Source organism: Falco rusticolus, chromosome 4, assembly GCF_015220075.1.
Source record: "Falco rusticolus isolate bFalRus1 chromosome 4, bFalRus1.pri, whole genome shotgun sequence".
Classification (NCBI taxonomy): Eukaryota; Metazoa; Chordata; class Aves; order Falconiformes; family Falconidae; genus Falco; species Falco rusticolus.
Window position 1 is genome coordinate 111628628 of NC_051190.1, and position 18323 is coordinate 111646950.

The window sequence follows — 18323 nt, forward strand, 5'->3', positions numbered from 1 at the left end:
CCTGCCCTAACGTTTGTGATGAGTGTGGAAGGGTAAACAGCGTTAAGTGCTTCTGTTGTTCCTTGTCACTTCCCTTTTCTATAAATACAGTAACAAGAATATAGGGGTGGAGGGGAAAGCAGGTGGCATTGCTGCGATATGGATGCTGTAATTGTAATTCTTACAGGGTATGAAGAATGATTTTGTTTTTATGATTACAATATACCAAGTGTGAATTGGATCCTTCTCAAAGTGAGGAGCTAATTACACTGCCTACAAGTTGGAATAATGCGAGGGAGCATCACACAATCTTCCCATTGTGCTGCCAGTGCACCTGCACAATGTCTTCTGTTACACTTCCAGACTTCTTTCAGGCAATGTTTATTTGTGTCTTCTAGTAGGAGAAGTTGCCAGTAAGCATCAGAGTAGACAATGTTTTGTCTTTTAATATTGACAAAATATGACAGTATTATGGTGAGTAGAGGCGAGTTAACCAGGCTCTTGTAGAGATGTTTATTCTGTCTGCTTGCCTTCCAGAGGTCTGGTTCACTGTTAATTTTATAACTTTAAATCCCCAATCTTTATTGATCAGCAATAAGGTTTTGCCATTTGTATTTCCTTGCTGTGAACAGTTAGATGTAATTTTCTTTTCTATCTCCTCAAACAGGAGTCCTCTCTAATTTCATTGAGTGATCAGTTATTTTCATGTTACGTAAAACATGACACAGAAAGTCTGTTTTTTTCTCTGTGCTATTTCATTATTTTATATAATAACATTATATCTCCTGTACTCTCTCCTATGTAATGTAAATAGTCACAGTCTCTTCTGTCTCTTCTCATATGAAAATGTATCCAAATCCCTTATTATTCCTACTACTATTATTGTCTGAATCCCCTGTAACACTGAAGCGTTCTTTTTTTGAGATGCTGTGTGGCATGTGGCATGGCAAAGATAATGCTGATCTGCATTACAGCAAAGTTTACCTCCCCACTGGTCACCATTTTATTCCTCATTTATCCTATTTTTTTTTTTAACTACAGTTAAGAATTTCATTTATAAGAGAGGTCTTCCTTGAGAAGTGTTCTGTGATGCTGAAGTGTCTTTACTGAATTGATAAAGTTTGCTTTAAGAGGTATTAGAGCATGTGTAATTACATTTTCTACCTCTAGTGCATGCTGCTTTTAATGTTGACCTCATCGTCTTTTCACCTAGTTTTTTTTAGGTTTAACTTGAAATTCTTCACTGTCATTTCTGGTCTTTCCTGACCCAAATAATTGTGTGTTGTCTACAGACTTTGCCACCTCATTGCTCGTCTCTTTTCCAGATCAAGAATAAATGTAGCAAACAACACAGAACTGAGTTTACCAAATCTTTTTGCTGATGTTAAAATACTATTTGGAGACTTAAGTTAGACTACTCAGATGATTTGATAAATTCTTTTTATTTAGATTTCAATAGCTAAATGGACTAGATTGCTGCTACTTTTTTTTCCCTACAAAAAAATGGAAAAACCCTAAAGATCTACCAAATTGTCTTACAGACCCTGTCCAGAAGAATTTCAAATCCCTATTTGGAAACTCCTTCAAACAAGGTACTTGTCAAGCTTCTTTTTAATTCCATTTAACCAAACAGCATATTAGGAATCTTTTTGTGTTGGTTCAGCCTCTTAATCATAGCTTTGAAGACATATGTGAATATGGCCTGCAGTTAAATCCAGTTAACAAGTTATAATTTGTGTGTGTTAGAAATTGTCTACTTCTATTACTAAATTTGCAAACTGAATTGTTTTGAATTCTGACATGCCTTCACTTCCGAGCCATTTAAACTATTACCACCATTTAAGCTTGCTTTTGCAGTATTTAAGAGCTCTGTTTTTGCATGTCACAAGACTTTCCTGTCTCAGGGCAATTTTATATTCCTTGAAAGATTCCTAAACATAGGAAACAAACAAAAAAAGAAGGTGAAACTGCATCATTGCTTTTCTTCCAAGTTAGTCATTTATGTTACTCATCTTTTTTTGGGATGATGAGGAAACATCACAACAGAAGCCTGAGTTAAATTCGTCAGTAAGGAGTGGTATACAGAGTCCAGGTGGAACTTAGTTTTATGGAAGATGTAGTTGAGTCCTGCAAGCCTTGAGGTGTAAGGTAGAAATTAGGTGTGGGGGAAGTCAGAGGTGTGTCCTGTCTGAAGGACCAGATCCTCCTGGCAAGGTATGGATGAACTGACCTGTAGCTATCACAGGGTAGCTCCAAAGTTTCTGAACAAAAAGGTAAAAAAAAAGGTGTTTCAGTGTGGATTAGGCTTGTGTTAAATTATTTAACTCAAATACATATGAAATAATGTTTAATTTTAACTATATTTGTGTGGGTTTACCACAGTTAATATAGTCTTTTTGTTTTGCTAGAATAACACTTGTTTTCATTTGAACTTGTCTGTTGTTCGATGTTAAAGCTGACGGACAGCAAAACCTCTGCTTTTGTAAGGCAGCAATTGTAAAAGTACCCCAGTTTGTGGAGGCATCTGCAACCCGTGATACAGCTGGGTATGGCAGAAGTTGGGGTGCATTTCCTATGAGGCTTTGAACGTTTGCTTGTCATTTAGCTGGGGGGAAGGCATTGCACAGAGGGAGGGAGTAGGCACTGGCAAGGAGATTCACTACAGCAGAAATGTGACCTGTTTGTCACAGTTTACAATTTCTCTTTTTATTCAGATTTATGGAGAAAGTTCTTCCTGTGCTGGGAGAGCTCTCAGGAATATTTTTACTCTACAAGCATCTGACCTGATTAAAGACAGGGTGTACCTTACTGGCATTTGCAGGTAACCCGAGATCATTCATTTTAATCAACTGGATGGGTTTTATTTGCATTTGTCTATGCCCTGATTTGACAAAAGGGTAAACTCTAAGAATGAGATTTTGTGTGTGTTAATAAGAATCAAAAATATTTTCTAAAAAAATCTTTTAAAATCTCATATATTTCAATACCTTTTCTTATGTTAATTTGTCTGCGATCAAAAAACAGCAGTGTCCTGATTGCTTATGTTTTCACACAAAATTGTGTTTGTCTGTTATTTTGTTGACAAGGAAGAGTATTAGATTCAGCCCTGGTCTGGAGTTATAAAACAGATTGATTGGATTCCTGAGATTTAGTTACACAGTGATTTTTGCATGTAATTTATGTCATATTTCTGTAATGAAGTGATTTTCTATTTGTACTGCATTACAGCACAAATACTTCCCCCTGTTTTTCAGTTATGCCAAAATATACAGGTCTCTATTATAGCAGCATTCATTCATATCTGTATTTAAGAAAGAGCTGTAACTCCTTTTTTTTGGATGATTTAAAAAGTTAAGTTAACTAATAATGTGAAAGGTGAGGGACACTCGAGGTCTTACACATATATTGTGTAGCTGTATCGCTTATGCCTATGCTCAGAAAGGAAATAAAATTCTGAGGCTAAAAGCTGGATTTTATTTAGCTCTTACACATCTTTGGATAACTGTCTGTATGCAGCACAAATTGATAAAAATATTACATATTGTAAAGTGTGCTACATGAATTAGGTATGTAAGGGAACTTACTCATTTAACACGAGTTCTCTTGTAACTAGGGGCATCCCCTGAGACTTGCCAGAATAATTTCTTCCCTTGAAATGAATAGGATTACAAAAACTAGTAAATGAGACAAAGGGTTTGCCCTGCTGAACAAAACGAGTCACTTTTAATAGCTTTAAAAAATAGCTCTTTATTATAAAAGAGCACTTTAATATTACTGTAGTGTAAGAAACAATGTTTTGCTTATTTTCAGGAGAAGCTGTGTTGGATCCGAACTTGTAGATTGGCTTTTGGAGCAGTGCCCTTTTGTTAAGTGCAGATCTACAGCAGTTGGAGTGTGGCAGCTTCTCCTGGATATGGGCATTATATTATCAGGTCAGTCTTGATAGTGCTTACAGCGTGAGGAAGGCTATCGGTTTCTCCTCCATAGGAAAAAATTCATGGTTTTGATGAGAGAGGAAGGAGGGTAAAAAAAATGCAGATTAATCCGATTTTCCTGACAGTTGTTTATTTTACTGTCTTTTGGGTAGGCTCACATCTGTGACCTTTCATTTAGTAAACACCAAAGATTTATCTCTCTTTTTCTTTTTTTTTTTTTTAGTCAATTTCCTTCCTTTTACTTTTGCAAATGTAATTGCCTGTTACCAGGGTGCAGACAGCATGCATGTATTTTCCAGCCTTTTTTTTTTTTTTTAATACACAAGCTCTTTTAGGTTTTTCACAGGACAGCAGCTGTTTAGTCACTGCAGATCATGGCTTTACCAGACGACATCTCTAGCTATTAGTAATTTTTCTCTTCCTCTCTTGGTTTTTCATAGTTTCAGACTACAATGGATTGGGAGAGGATTCAGCACCTTGAGACAATGGTGATGCCAGGTTCTACCTGGCTGTCCCCATTTTTCCCACCAAATTTAGCTAATGTGGTTGGTGATCATTACACTGGTAACCAACTTCTGGAAATCTGATAGAGTTTACTTTTTGTAGCTGGGTCTACTTAGGCAGCTCAACTCAGAGGATACCCCACCCTCATGTCTATGCTAGACACTTAACTGTCCTCCTTGTGAAAAGGTGAGGTGTTATGGAAGATTTCTGTGTGTGCATGCTGACAGTATATTGTGGCGGTGCAGCTCACCATTGAAGTCAAGCGCAATAAGAATGTGGTGGGGGCACAGCAGCTTTACATGGTAAAGGTTTAAAGGCTATCTAATGTTCTTTCTTCCAACAGTGGACAGACAACTCTATTTTCAAGACAGTCATGCTTTCTACCAGTTCTCAGCAGATGAATGCACCTATCTTTTCTGTGAATTTGAGAAAGCGGAAGGATGGAAGAATGGAGTAAAGCTCCTACTTCAGCTACTGCCCTTGTCTCCTCCCAGGATTGACATGTGTAATCTGTAAGTGTGTGTGTACAGCTGTTTGCAACTTTTTCTGACTGTTTTGTAAATGGCTGGCTTATAATGACACTATTGACCCCCAAACACCATGCGAATGAACCAGCTTTCTTTTCAGAGTTGACAAGTTTTGTAGAGTTAGGCTTTTCATCTGAGAAAGTCAGTGCAGGTAGATAAACGAAGGCACTCAACTTGACGTTTTTTGCATATTGTTGTTCTTATGCACTAGCTTGCTGACTCTATCTTGCTATATTACCTGGGCAAATGGCTTTATCATATTTCTGGTCTCTTACATTTGAGGGTTTGGAACAAATTTGGCAGCAGGCATGCTGTGGAGCTGATTGACTAGCAGATCAGATGCCTTTGTGCTGTGTCAGGATCAGCTGTCAGATGGATAGAGAGGATGGGTAGAAATGTGGTAGCTTCAGTCATCTGCTTTTAGTTTCCTACTGCATGTTTGCCAGAGCTCTGTAGTCTCACATTATTATTCCTTTTTCAGAATAAGCCTTTTAAGAGTTTCGCTTCCTATATGTCCCCTCTTTCACCTGACTATTGGATTTTATCACACCCTCTGTGCTGGTACAGCTGTGCTCTAAACATTGCCTATTTAGAGCAGCTAGAAGGAAACCATAGTTATTTGTGTCACAGTGAGAGGCCATAATATATGAAAAAGGTGTCAATGAGAGGTCTGGCGGCTCATGACCCCTCATGCCTTAGCAAATCTGCAGGAACTGTCCTGGATAGATAAGTTGAGTTAAATTCTTTCATTATGCCTAGCATGATGAATCCTCAAATGTGATACACTGTGGAGAACTATTACTCTGCCAGTACTGGAATTTATTCTCTTTGATGTCAAAGACAAAACTGTCTTCTATAAGAACTTTCCTTCTCTACATATTAGATTTTAAAAACACACTCTCAAATAAATGTCCAATGGAAATATTTTAAAGGAGCACAAAGCCCAAAGTCCTCTAAGCTGTCTCAAGCCCAGCTTCTTAAATTCAGGCATGTTGAGCTGGTAGAAAAAAAATCTCAATAGTTTTTCTTCATTGCTCAGGGCAGGATCTTGATTCCCTCTCCTGTTGCTGCCTGCCCTTACCAACAAGAAATTGGCAGTTCTGGAGTGGAGATTCCCTTGGAAGCATATTTCTTAGGTCAGCTTTAATGAGTGTAGCCAAGTGACAAGGACCCCAAACTGGCTACAGCAGGGGACTGAACATGATCTTCTAAGCAAATGACTCACATGGGAGAAAAACTTTGAATGTTTTTGCAAATAGAAATTCTTGTCTTCCAGCCTGCTCTTGTGCTAAGCAGTTTGTCTGTCCTTTTAATATCAGGGCAATTTCATCTTGATTTCAGTGGGAATTGGGGTTTTCCTCATTATCACTGCAAATCAGACCACTTATCGCAGTTCATGACTACTTGTACAAAGGAATCAAAAAGAAAGAACAGAAAGGTCATATTGATGCGTTACATGAAGGATGCTGGGTAGGAAAGTGGGTTGAAGACTTTTTAGGTTTGAGTTTACAGTCTGCTTTGCAGTTTTGTCATTCCAGTGCAACTGTCATTTCTAGTGGAGGATGATCCCTGTCACACAAATTGAACAATTATTTATTAATGTACATTTACAGCTCCTTCCTGCTCACATTATTCAAATTTTAGTTAAAGCTGGATTCCTTTTGGGAACATTGTCACTGAAGAATTATTTTCTGGAGGTTTTACCCGTCAGATTGTAAGAATGCTTTTTTTTTAAAAAAAATATATATCAAAGGAATCAAATTTTAAATAATGGTATACTCTGAAGGGAGTGTGATATTAAAGGGAAAGGAGGCTTTTCCAGGTGCCATGGTTTAACCTTACTTGGCAACTAAGTACCACACAGCTGCTTGCTTACTCCCCCCTCGCCACAGCAGAGGGATGGGGAGGAGAATAGGGAAAAGGTAAAACTTGTGCGTTGAGATAAGAACAATTTAATAATTGAAATATAATATTAACAATAATAACGATGATGATGATGATAACAACAGTTGTAATGAAAAGGAGAGAGAAAGAGAGAGCAATAAAACCTGAAGGAAAACCCCCAAAACCCCAAGTGATGCACAATACAATTGCTCACCACCCGCTGACCGATGCCCAGCCCATCCCCAAGCAGCAGTCAGCAGCCCCTGGCCAACTTCTCCCAGTTTATATACTGAGCATGACATTCTATCGTATGGAATATCCCTTTGGCCATTCAGGTCAGCTGCCCTGGCTCTGCTTCCTCCCAGCTTCTTGTGCACCCACTCACTGGCAGAGCATGGGAAACTGAAAAGTCCTTGATTTTAAGTAAGCATTACTTAGCAACAATTAAAACATCAGTATTTAATCAGTATTATTCTCGTACTAATCCAAAACACAGCACTGTAACCACTACTAAGAAGAAAGTTAACTCTATCCCAGCTGAAACCAGGACACCAGGTTCAAAATTCTCCATGCTTGATGTAAATTAATACACTGCTAAAACAAAATCTGAAAGGGAATAGATGTGATGAGGTGTTAAAGTTACCTGAGCAGGTTAAATAAACCCATATACTCTTTTTCATGAAGAAAGAGGGCAATTGTAAAAACTCTTCCTTGTAGTGAGTGTTTGTCTTTTCTCAAATGTATAAGCTGTTTTGCATACCATTGGAAGCACAATCTTTTTTTTGAAATTTAATATTTTTGTAAGAAGATTTCTGTCTTTTTTTTAAATCATAGTCTGTATTGATGGCATTAATTCTGTATGTATATAGGGACAGAGGAATTGTACCTTATGAGTTAGATTCCCTGCTTTTGATGAAATCAGAAGTGACTGTCTGCTTGTGCACCAAAAAGCAGTGTTGGACATCTCCTGGTGGTCCTGGGATGCTGGGTGCATCTGTGGGTCTCTGTGGAGCACCATGGATCTGCTCTCCCGGAGTCTGTAGACCTGAGTAGGCAGAGGCAGCTCTGGGGACTTCCTTCAACAGTTCTTCTGGAAACCCTATTAAATAAATGTGGCCCAGACTCAACTTGCTATACAGATTTTTAATGGATTTGTATTTGTTTCTGGTCAGTATTAGCAGTGTTACCAAATAATTCTATTGTAACTTCTACAGTGAAAATAACATTCTGAAACCTGAGACGTGCTTATGGTTCCTGAATAAATGCTCCCTGTTGCTTTTTGCCTTGGCAAATTCCCTACATTAAACATAATATTGGTGGGAGGCTATCATGGAAAACAAGATGTTACATAGCAGATTTTTAGCAGCTCACACTAAACTGAAATGTAATGTTACGTGTATTCCACAGGACTGAACCCCTTTAAACGTTGGTCAAATGAGATGGGACTGATGCAGAGGCCTCCTGAGAGTCATTAGAGACCCTGTGTTAATCACAGCCAACTCTTCTTGAATGGAAAAAAAGTGAACATTGCAATAGCCTGGGAACTAAATATCTGTATTGAAAACTGTGCCATGGACTTCCTTACAACCTTGGGCAAACAGGCTCTCATCCAATGCCTCCTGAATTCTTTTCCAGTGACTGTAATGGCTTTGTATCAGGTGTTTAATCTTGCTGTGCTTCTATTTCCTCCTTTGTAAATGGAGGTGTTTTTAGCAACACCCAATTCTCAGAACCACTGATAGACTCAGTGAATATTTCAAGAATGAATTGGATAACTTAGACTATTGAAATGTATCCCATAATATTTTTTAATTATTTGAAGAGATGTTAACAGGGGTTTTTTTTTTATTATTTCTCCCACACTGCTCGTGACATTCTTTTTAAAACTGTTACATTATATTCTGTACCTTCTGTCCTGAAATAATTTACGTTTTATTAATTTCAGAAAAGTAACCATTCTTAGAAGTAATTTGTTCCTAATGTAAATAGCCATGATTGGATATTCATTTAGTTACTGCCTTGTGGAGTTCCTGGAAAGCTTTTCCTGAATGCAAACGGCTCTAAGGTATCCATGGGTCTTTTATTGGCATTGTAGGTGGATTGTAAAGCCAGTGTAGAGACATATGTAGTGGCTCTACGCTGGGCAGTTGAGGTGCAGGCGCAGGACCATGGGTGTATCCATATCCCTTCCTCCCTCAGCGGGTTGGGAAGCACTGTAGTTGATTTCATGTGGTGTGCAGTAATAATTGTGCTGGACCTGACTTGCCTTCATGAAGGTCTAGGACGAATATCCTTGTATCTTACTCTGCTTAACACGCTACCGAGCCCACCAACCGCTGAGCTGTAGAAGCATTAGGCTTGTTTGCCTGGGCTTTGTAGCTCCTGTTCGGTACCAGTCCTGATAAGTCTTGTCTGGCCCCTTTTGAAAAAAAATAGGCTGATATCTGTCCTGATTCTGTTCCTTAGTGTCCGTTCTATCTTATTTTTTTCCATTAGCCTGGGTATCATAATGCACTCTTCCTCTCTGATACTGGAGTGCTGACTATAATTTTTAGTATATTAATGGTTTCAGAAGTATTTGATACTCATATGCAGATGCATACTGGGAGTGGTTTTAAATAGAAGACGAAGTGATAAAGGCCCAAGACGGAAATAGCTACGCTATATGCTGTTCTGGGTTTATAAATTGCATCTGTGGCTGCGTCTACTGAGCTGTTATCTTTTGCCTTCAGTTTAGAAGAATCAGGTCCTAGCCTGGTTCTGAGAGATCAGAAGAGATCAGCTGTGTAGGGAAACACAGGCATCTAAAAAGCTCAGTTATTTTAATCTCTTTACAAATTATAAAGAGAAGGAAATAAATCAGTTGTTGTAAATGAAACTGCAGTCATTTATTTCTTTTGGTCTGTTTATAATACTTGAAACGTTAAATCCCATTTTTCTTTGAATAGGAAAGCAGTTGTGAAAATAATGGTGATTTCTAATCTGAATTACCATTTTGGTCTGAATATGCTCGCCCCAAGATGAATTCATGTGTTATGTGCCTTCTGACCTTTATTTTTTAATCAGGGAAAGAAACTTTTGGACATGGGATATAGGAACCATAATATATCAGATGCATATTCCAGACATGTTATCAGCTCTCTCCCTAAACACATCAAGGCATATAAGCAATTAAATAATTTAAAGGTAGAAGCTTCTGCTAATACCTGGGATTTATGTTTATTACAGCAGCTGCAGTTTTGCCTGTCTGCTCAGTTTGCTGGCATACCATACTTCTTGAATACCATGAACAGTAAAGATCTCAAGGGCATTTTTGTTTTCTTCTTCCCATAGTAATAACCCTTTCATGTTAGTATCTGTCTTCTGATGGTCAATAAACCTTCTGAAAAGCTTGCAGTTGTTTGAGGGAACTAGACTGTTCTAAAGAAAAACATAGTCCTGTTCCCTGCTGTCCACAGCAGCTTTTGTCTGGCTTTTTCCGTGTGGGTCAGACTTCTGTGACAGTTTCTAGAAGATTCTTCCTCTACTGCCTCACTTTTGCAAAGGCACATTAAGTCTCTCTGTCTTGTGAGTAACTGTCAAGGCAACCTAAGAAATATTCTCAGCCCTTGCTTTAGTTTGCCGATTTATGGCTTCTTACAGGTATTCTTTTCATTGTCATGGTTTTTTTTTGATGTCGAACTTTATGTGTCACATAATGATTTTTATGTTGTATGCTTCTATCTATGTGAGCTTGCATTCTATAGGTGTTGCTTTACACCTTAGCAAAGCTGGCTGGTGGACAGAGGGAAAAGTCTTTGCTCTGTTGATGGAGTATGAACTAAGAGGGTCCTGCATTCTTCAGTTCTTCATCATATTTTTATAGCTGAAGAATTTTCTCACTGTTTTACAGTAGTCCAATCAAAAGAGTTCTTGACAGCAAGGGACAAAGGGTGTACTCTGTCGTTACTGACACAATTAATTATTGTCATATTGCAGTCATCATTTGATGTGGAATCTCAAAAGCCCTTTTACATCAGTGCCTGTGGCTACACAGTTCCTTGCTTTCTAGGAATCAAAGGATATTGAAACAGAATGAAAGGAATAATAAAATCTTATTTTTATTTTTTTAAGGCCTGATCAAAAAATAGAAGATACAGCAGAAACCAATGCTGAAATTCTTGCTCGTCTCACTTCTGCGGTAAGGTCACTGCATCAAAGTTTCTACTGATCATGTTTGAAATATTGTCATGTTTTGGATCCTTTCAAATTAAAGACTTTGTCTTAGTGAGCAGATGTTTGTAATGCAAACTACTTTTTTATCTCTGAAAGGCGGAAGCTTTTACTGAGGTCTTAGTGTGCAATTCCAGTTATTAAAATCGGTCGAAATAAGGACTGCTGCAGCCTGCCCTCTTGTAATCCATGTTATCCATGGCCCAGGAGATACCAATTTGGAGGATCATGGTGATTTTTCTGCCAGGGAGCTTACACTCAGATCCTCTTGGTCAAGTAGACATCAGTGTGAAGGCAATGATGGGGTGGGGGACAAAGGGAGAGAAAGGGCCTCAGCAACCCTGGTGTAGATTATTGTAAGCTTCTGAGGAGACCCACCTGGGAAGCCTGGGTATCTGGCTTCCCACCTAGGTTTAGCCTCAATAAACTCCATCGTAATAAACAACAGCTTATCCTGTCTGTGCTAGAATTTGGTGCATCTTGTTGTAAGATCATTGTTCTAAGAAGCAGACCGACAGGACTTCAGAAGGTTACGTTAGATTCACTTGATCCAGTGTAATCTATATGATGGCACAGAGTGTACCCCCAGCAAGTTTGCAGGTGCTGCAAAACTGGGAGGTATGGTTGAGATGCCCAATGGGTGTGCTGCCATTCAGAGGGGCCTTGACAGGTGGGAGAGATGGGCCAATAGGAGTCTCATGAGGGTCAAAAGGCAATGCAACGTCCTGCATCTGGGAGAAAGAACCTCGTGCTCCTGTACAGGCCAGGGGCTGACTGTCTGAAAAGCAGCTTTGCAGAAAAGGACCTGGGGGTCCCGATGAACAACAGGTTGAACATGAGCCAAGAATGTGCCAGCGTGGCAAAGAAAACCAAGGACCTCCTGGGCTGCGTTAGTAAGAGCGTTACCCTAGGCTAAGGGAGGTGATCATTCCCCTCTACTCAGCACTGGTGTGACACATCTGGAGTGTTGGCTCCAGTTCTGAATTCCCAGTACAAGAGAAATGTGGACATACTGGAGCGCATGTGAACGACCATGAAGATGATCATTCGGGGTTGTATAGTGTCTGGCTTACAAGGAGAGGCTGAGAGAACTGGCAGTTGAGCATGGAGGACAGAAGGCTATGGGAGGGTCTTATCAATGTGTATGTATGGAATACATACCTGATGGAAGGGAATAAAGAAGACAGCCAGGCTCTTCACGCTGATGTCTTGTGGCAGGACAAGAAGCAGTGGCAAAAAATTAATTCAAGAAGTTCTGCTTAAACATAAGCAAAAACTTGTTCCTGTGAGGGTGATGAAACAGCAGAACAGGTTACCCAGAGGGGTAGTGGAGTGTTTATCCTTGGAGATGTTCAGAACTCAACTGGAAATGGTCCTGAGCAACCTGCTCTAGCTGACCCTGCTTTTGAGCAGGGGTTTGGATCAGATGACCTCCAGAGGTGCCTTCCTACCTCAGCCGTTCTGCGATTGTATGCTTCTGCAAACGTCACACCTAAATCATGGTATGAGCAAAACATGGAAGTAGTGCTAGTTCTGTTTTAGGTTTGTGAGAAAATACAGAGATGAAAGTGAACCAAGCAGGTTAAAGTTGTCATGAAAAAGGCATGAGATTAAAAAGCTATTTTAAGTAAAATTAATAAAGTACTATCTTGAAATTGCTGAAAAATGGAAGGGAAGGAGAATTTGTGCTATATCTTGTTAAGACAAATGCCTTCACAGGAGACATTTTATAGTGTTTCTTGAAAGCCAGTTGTTCTGTATGCTCAACCTTATGCAAAAATAATTTAAATTGTATGACATTAGAAAATTTTGTGGTTTAAAATTGTTTTTTATTTTTAATATCTTCTACATTCAAATTCCTTGTGCTCACTACCATTTTTTCCTCACTGAAAATGAAAGAACTCAGAACCTCAATATCCTCCATTTTTAGTTCCATAAAGAGGAAAAAATAGAAAAATTACAAAAACTTTTTGCAAAGTTGTATCTTTTTAAAAATCCACAAAACTACCAATGCTATAAAACATTGCCAGTACCCCTCAAAAGCTTAATCTCTAAAAATCAGAAAAATAATGTTTTTTCATCAGTTAAGAAAAAACCAGCACTCAACAAAATAAAGTGACTTTCTGAGTATTAACAACTGGATCTAACTGTTGCAGGATACACTTGAGTAAAATGCCTATCCTTAAATATGTGAATATTTCACAGTGAGTTCCAAGTGCTTCACATCTAGCTTACAAGGTCAAACCTTTGACCTGCATCCTGACTGATTCCAGCAGCAGGGCACATGGACAGTTGTTGTTTTTTTCAAATGAACCATTTTTCTAGCTAAAGAAAAATCAGACAGTTGCATCTCCAGATGGCCTGAGACCCATGTATTGCCATGGTACTGCCAAAAATACTGATATTTTCTCTTGCATTTTCTGATTTTCCACAAAACTGTGCAGGCTTTTTATAATGATTTTCTAGTCTATCCCTGGAGAAAAGACATAAGACCAGAGCAGCATCTTCCAAATACTAGCATCTGTATGTGAACTTCTCGCTCTTATTCCTCCAGAATATTGTTTTCCTCTATACAATTGAATGGGATCTAAAGTACTCACTGTGAATTTATGGAGAGCCTTCATGTGTCCCAAGGGAATATGAACAGCCCTTACCTTGCACTACTCAGCAGAGGGCTGGATACACCAGGATACATGTTCTCAATTTTATTTTTGCTGCCAGCTTCAGAATTTGTATGGAAAAAAACCTGGAAACCCAAAGTGAAGGTATTAGCCATGACTGGAAGTATGTTCACACTATCTTGCTTTTTGGCTCACCGAATGTTTATGTATTTGCTGCAGAATCGAACCAATATTCCTTGAAGAACTTCTAATTCAAAATCCTTTTCACAATACTCTTCAGACCAGTGTTTCAGAAGTGGAAAAATAAAACCAAAACCCTTGCTTCCAACCCAGCACTAAGGCAGTCAGAGGCTAGAGTTGACTTTTTTGTGTATTTCTAGGTTTGGACGTTCAAATCCCAGCAGTGGTGATAGTACCATCTTCTCTTCTGCTTTTCTTTTTGCTTTTCTTGTAATGGAATAAAACATTCTGTGTCAGGTCAGAAGGATGCTTCTGTGTCAGCATTTCTTTTTGGGGGGATTAAATTCCCTAATTTTCAAACCTAAGCTGATTGTGAAGATCTAGCCCAAGCAACACTGGAGGAATCTGTGTGCCTAAAATACAAATCACTGTTTTAGCATCTAAAAGCACAGGAAAAACTGTAGGCATGCATGCACGTAAGGTCTAGTTATATATTTCTGTAACTCTGTAAAAGCTGTTGCTGTTGCAGAGGGTGGAACTCGCCTCACCTAAATATAAGTGTCCATATGGCAGGCATCTACATCTGAGCTAGCTTCCCCAGGTGCTCCTTATAGCCAGGGAGCAGAAGCAGGCACTTTTAGGATGCTAAATATATGATTAATTTTGAAAGTCTACTTTAGGGAAAAAAAGTCATACTTTAGGGAAAAACAGTCATACCTTAGGCTCCACTGGTCCTGTGTGCACCTTCTGTGAAGAGGTTATAGAGTGACTAGCACAGACATAGGCATCTGTACAAGTTTGGTGAATTCTTCTCTCTCTCCTTTTTTCTTTACTTTAGCCTGACTTTTTTTTTTGCTGGCCTTTCACTTATGACTTGTTCCCTACTTCTTTTTGTTACCAGGTGTTGTTGCTTTTGTACAGTTCCACTTTTCACATCCACTGCACAATTTGTGATTTATTTTTTTGATAATTCAGCCAGTCTGGAACTGATTAGTTAGGGAAATGCACTCTTGTTTTTAAACAATGGTTATGAAGATTGTAAAGATAATAGCGATAGCTGTGGTGAGTGATACCAAGTCAGAAGGGCAGCTGGGAAAAAATTTCAGAAGTTTCTTTATCATCTTCATTTGTGGATAATGTATGGAATACACCTCTTTTAAGAGCAGAGTCAGATACAAAAGATAAGAAACTAACTTGCTGGGGGAGTCTCACTTTTTCTTTATGCTTTATTCTACAATGGAAGAAGCAGAGTCAGTCAAGATAACTGAATGGAGCCTATCGAATTATATGCTCATATCATATGCTCCGTTACAGTGAGGCACTGACAACACCATCAAATGTCAGTTGTAAAGCCAGCTGACATGCAAGCAGTGCAAAGTGCCATTTGAAATATGTTTACATCAGATAATCTTTTTCATCATGAATTTTTAAGAAAATGCAATGATTACCCCTAGGTTTAAAGAAGTATTCCAGAGCTGTCATGCATCCCATGTCATGTCCCAAAAAGCAGCTTCGTGTTCAGTCTCTTGCCTGCTAAAACCAGAGCACAATGGGATGGCTGATGAGTGTTTCCACTGCAAAGCTCTTACTTTACCTTGTGATGGGACAGAAGAGAATATCAGGATGTTAATGTAGTGTATCTGGGAAATACAGTTTTTTGGTACTTTAAGATGTCAGCCAATACTATGTTTATTTAGAGTCCATCAACTTACCGTTACTTGAGATGCAAAAATGTGAAGGCTCTTCTTTTGCAGAACCTTGCTGTTTAGAGCTTTCTGGTACAGGATTTCATTTTGAGATTCTGTAAGGATTGACATTTTGCCTCTAGATATGAAGTCCTGTTTGGCACATTGACATCTAGAATACTGTTTCACAAAATACTACTATAGGCAGAAAAAAGACAGAAGGCAAAAAGTTTGGGTGGTACGTGCCATCTACTAGGTGCACAACTATGCCTTCTGTGATAAAATGACCAGATTCATGGATAAGAAAAGAACAGTGGTTGTAGTAGTTGTAGACAAGAAAAGAACAGTAGTAACAGTAGTTACTTTTGAAAAATCTCTACCTCTTCCCTTTGAAGATGAGAAGATTCATCATATAAATATTCCATTTGTATTTAATCAAGAAGAAGTATACACAGGTTCCACTCTGTATGAATACTCTTGCTCTTTCATATTGAAAAAAGAAAACTGATTAAGATGTGGTAACATGCCAACAATGCTTACTCAGAATGTTCTTTTTCAAATTTTCATAATATTTCTGTAAATACTGTGTGGTAAGCTGGCCTTTAAACGGAATCAGTTTTGACATCTGCAATGCTGCTCAAAATGTAACGCTTATTTAGAGAGTGTTAGCATTGTAGCTAAAAGCTATACATATAAACTAATTTTTTGTATTTAATATCTCTATATGGTAAACATAGATCTTGTCTGAATGTGTGTTTTACTTTGAGCCCACATTATTATCTTCAATGTGATACGCAACTATCAATATTGTCAAACAGGCAGTAACTGGAATCCCATTAGGAAGAAGTACGATATTATGTTATGTAGCTTGTGTGCAGTGCGGAATGAATGTTGTACATGGATTTCCATTGATGTCATGATGCATAGGAATTACATGTCCAGCAGAGACGTCAAGTGCGTTTATGCTAAAATAGACAAAAGCACATAGATTATGAAATCTAAGGACACCAGGCAAATCCAGAAGGATGCTCAGCAATACCAATTCTTTGTGATTTGCATGAGTCCTACGAGAGGGAGCTCAGGCTGTCAGGATTAAACCCTTTGATGAAGGAACATTTGCTTAACATTAAGACTAGAGGAACATCTTTTTCTCCTGCTTTAACTGAAGGTTTTTGCTCAGATTAAGTAATACACCAGCTGTGTTCCTGGCACACAGCAAACAATGAGATACTTTGCATAACATAGACAAAATACTGAAACCCAACCTTTTTATTGCCTGTGATGTTAGCATTGTCTTTCAAACTTGAAAAGTGCCACCATATAAGCAAATGTAATACTGCAAATATAACTGTAGGATGCCACAATGCTGCTTGCTGTCTTTTCTTCTGAAAAGGTGGGGTTTCTGGACACTTATGGAGAGATTTGCATTTTTCAATTGTTTGATTGGGTTAATTGGTATGTTTATAACTGTTGCAGATTGTAATGTCTCCTAAGGCTAATCTTAAGATAACGTATTTATTAAATGCTAAAAAATAAAGGTGAGACAGCAGTGCACTGTTTTTTACTGTCAGTAACCTGTGAGAATAGACCAGGATGAAGACATCGACACTGGTACCTCCTGCTGAGTTTAATGAAGGGAGAGGATCTGAGCAGTTTAGGGAATTGGTGGTGGTGTTATTCAGAAACAACTTGGGCTTTCATTGAAAACCCCACTCTGACTCTGGATAGCTTGTATGTATTATTACTAGTGTATATTACTGCAAGCAAGCATGCACAGAAGTTGTTTTTCCACAGAAGAAATGTTCTTTCCCGTTTTACTTGCAGTTTATGCTTACATTAATCATGATTAACGGTTCTCCAGACATGGGAATGAGTGTACAGGAAGGAAGGAAGGAAGGAAGGGAAGGCAATACTGCCAGCGTGCACAATTGTGCTGGAAACAGGACGACATTTAAGAAATCTGTGGCACTAGCTTCATATTTTCACCCTTGGAGTGGCAGAAAACTCTGTCCCTCTCAGTGGGGCAGCATCAAGGAGTAGAAAAGATCCTTTTACCTTGCAAGGACAAAAAAACTTCCTGGTCCTTTGACACAAGGGAAGGAAGGATGCAAGGAGAGGAAGGATGTGGTCTCTGGTATGACTGCCTTCTGCCACAGTAGATCATACTGCTGCGTGGCTGCTGAGTATCTCATCAGTGGATGCTGAAGTTACCATTGTACTGAGATGTCCCGGGTGATTTTGTCTGTCTTTCTGCTCAGACCAATGTAACGTTAACTATTCTTGTTTCACACTTCTAAACTTTTCTTCAGAGCTGCGGGAGTGACATGTTGACAGTTGTTAGTAATTGTATTACTTCAGGGATCCTTCATGGGCTTTGTGCCTTACTCTGATCATACCACACGTCTTGTGAATGACGTTTTAAGTTTCACATGCTCTCAGAAACTGGATGTCAAAACTCCCACTGCATAATGGTCTTGAACTTTGCCAGGTTCTGTTAGGACGAGATGGCTAGTATGCACTGCAGGAGACTGTACAGAGAGGTAAGATAATCCCTAGAAAAATAGTTGAATGTCCCATAATTTTTTTAATACTAAAGACAGGCTATCTTGGGAAAATGAGGGAAACTGGAAGAAGGTGGGAGGTGAACAGAAGAGTCTGAGAGCGTGGATGGGGTAGAGGAAGGGAAGATCTGAGGTGTATGCAGGAGAGAGTGTCTAGGGTGTTGTAGGTTCAGTGCAGGCCATTTAAAGCAGCCGCAATGGGATGGACGATGGCAGTGAGAACGAATGAAGCATA

At 38.9% G+C, this 18323-nt stretch overlaps 1 protein-coding gene across 2 annotated transcripts in view; it reads left to right on the forward strand.

Moving 5' to 3' along the window:
- The window catches only part of RAPGEF5 (Rap guanine nucleotide exchange factor 5), a 164774-nt gene that overhangs the window by 28877 nt on the left and 117574 nt on the right, over window positions 1-18323 (forward strand). For both annotated transcript variants that reach the window (XM_037383646.1, XM_037383645.1), the window contains exons 2-6: window positions 1521-1571; window positions 2694-2800; window positions 3790-3911; window positions 4762-4930; window positions 10943-11009. In XM_037383646.1, the coding sequence (XP_037239543.1) occupies window positions 1521-1571; window positions 2694-2800; window positions 3790-3911; window positions 4762-4930; window positions 10943-11009 (516 nt within the window). The remainder of the gene's footprint in view (window positions 1-1520; window positions 1572-2693; window positions 2801-3789; window positions 3912-4761; window positions 4931-10942; window positions 11010-18323) is intronic.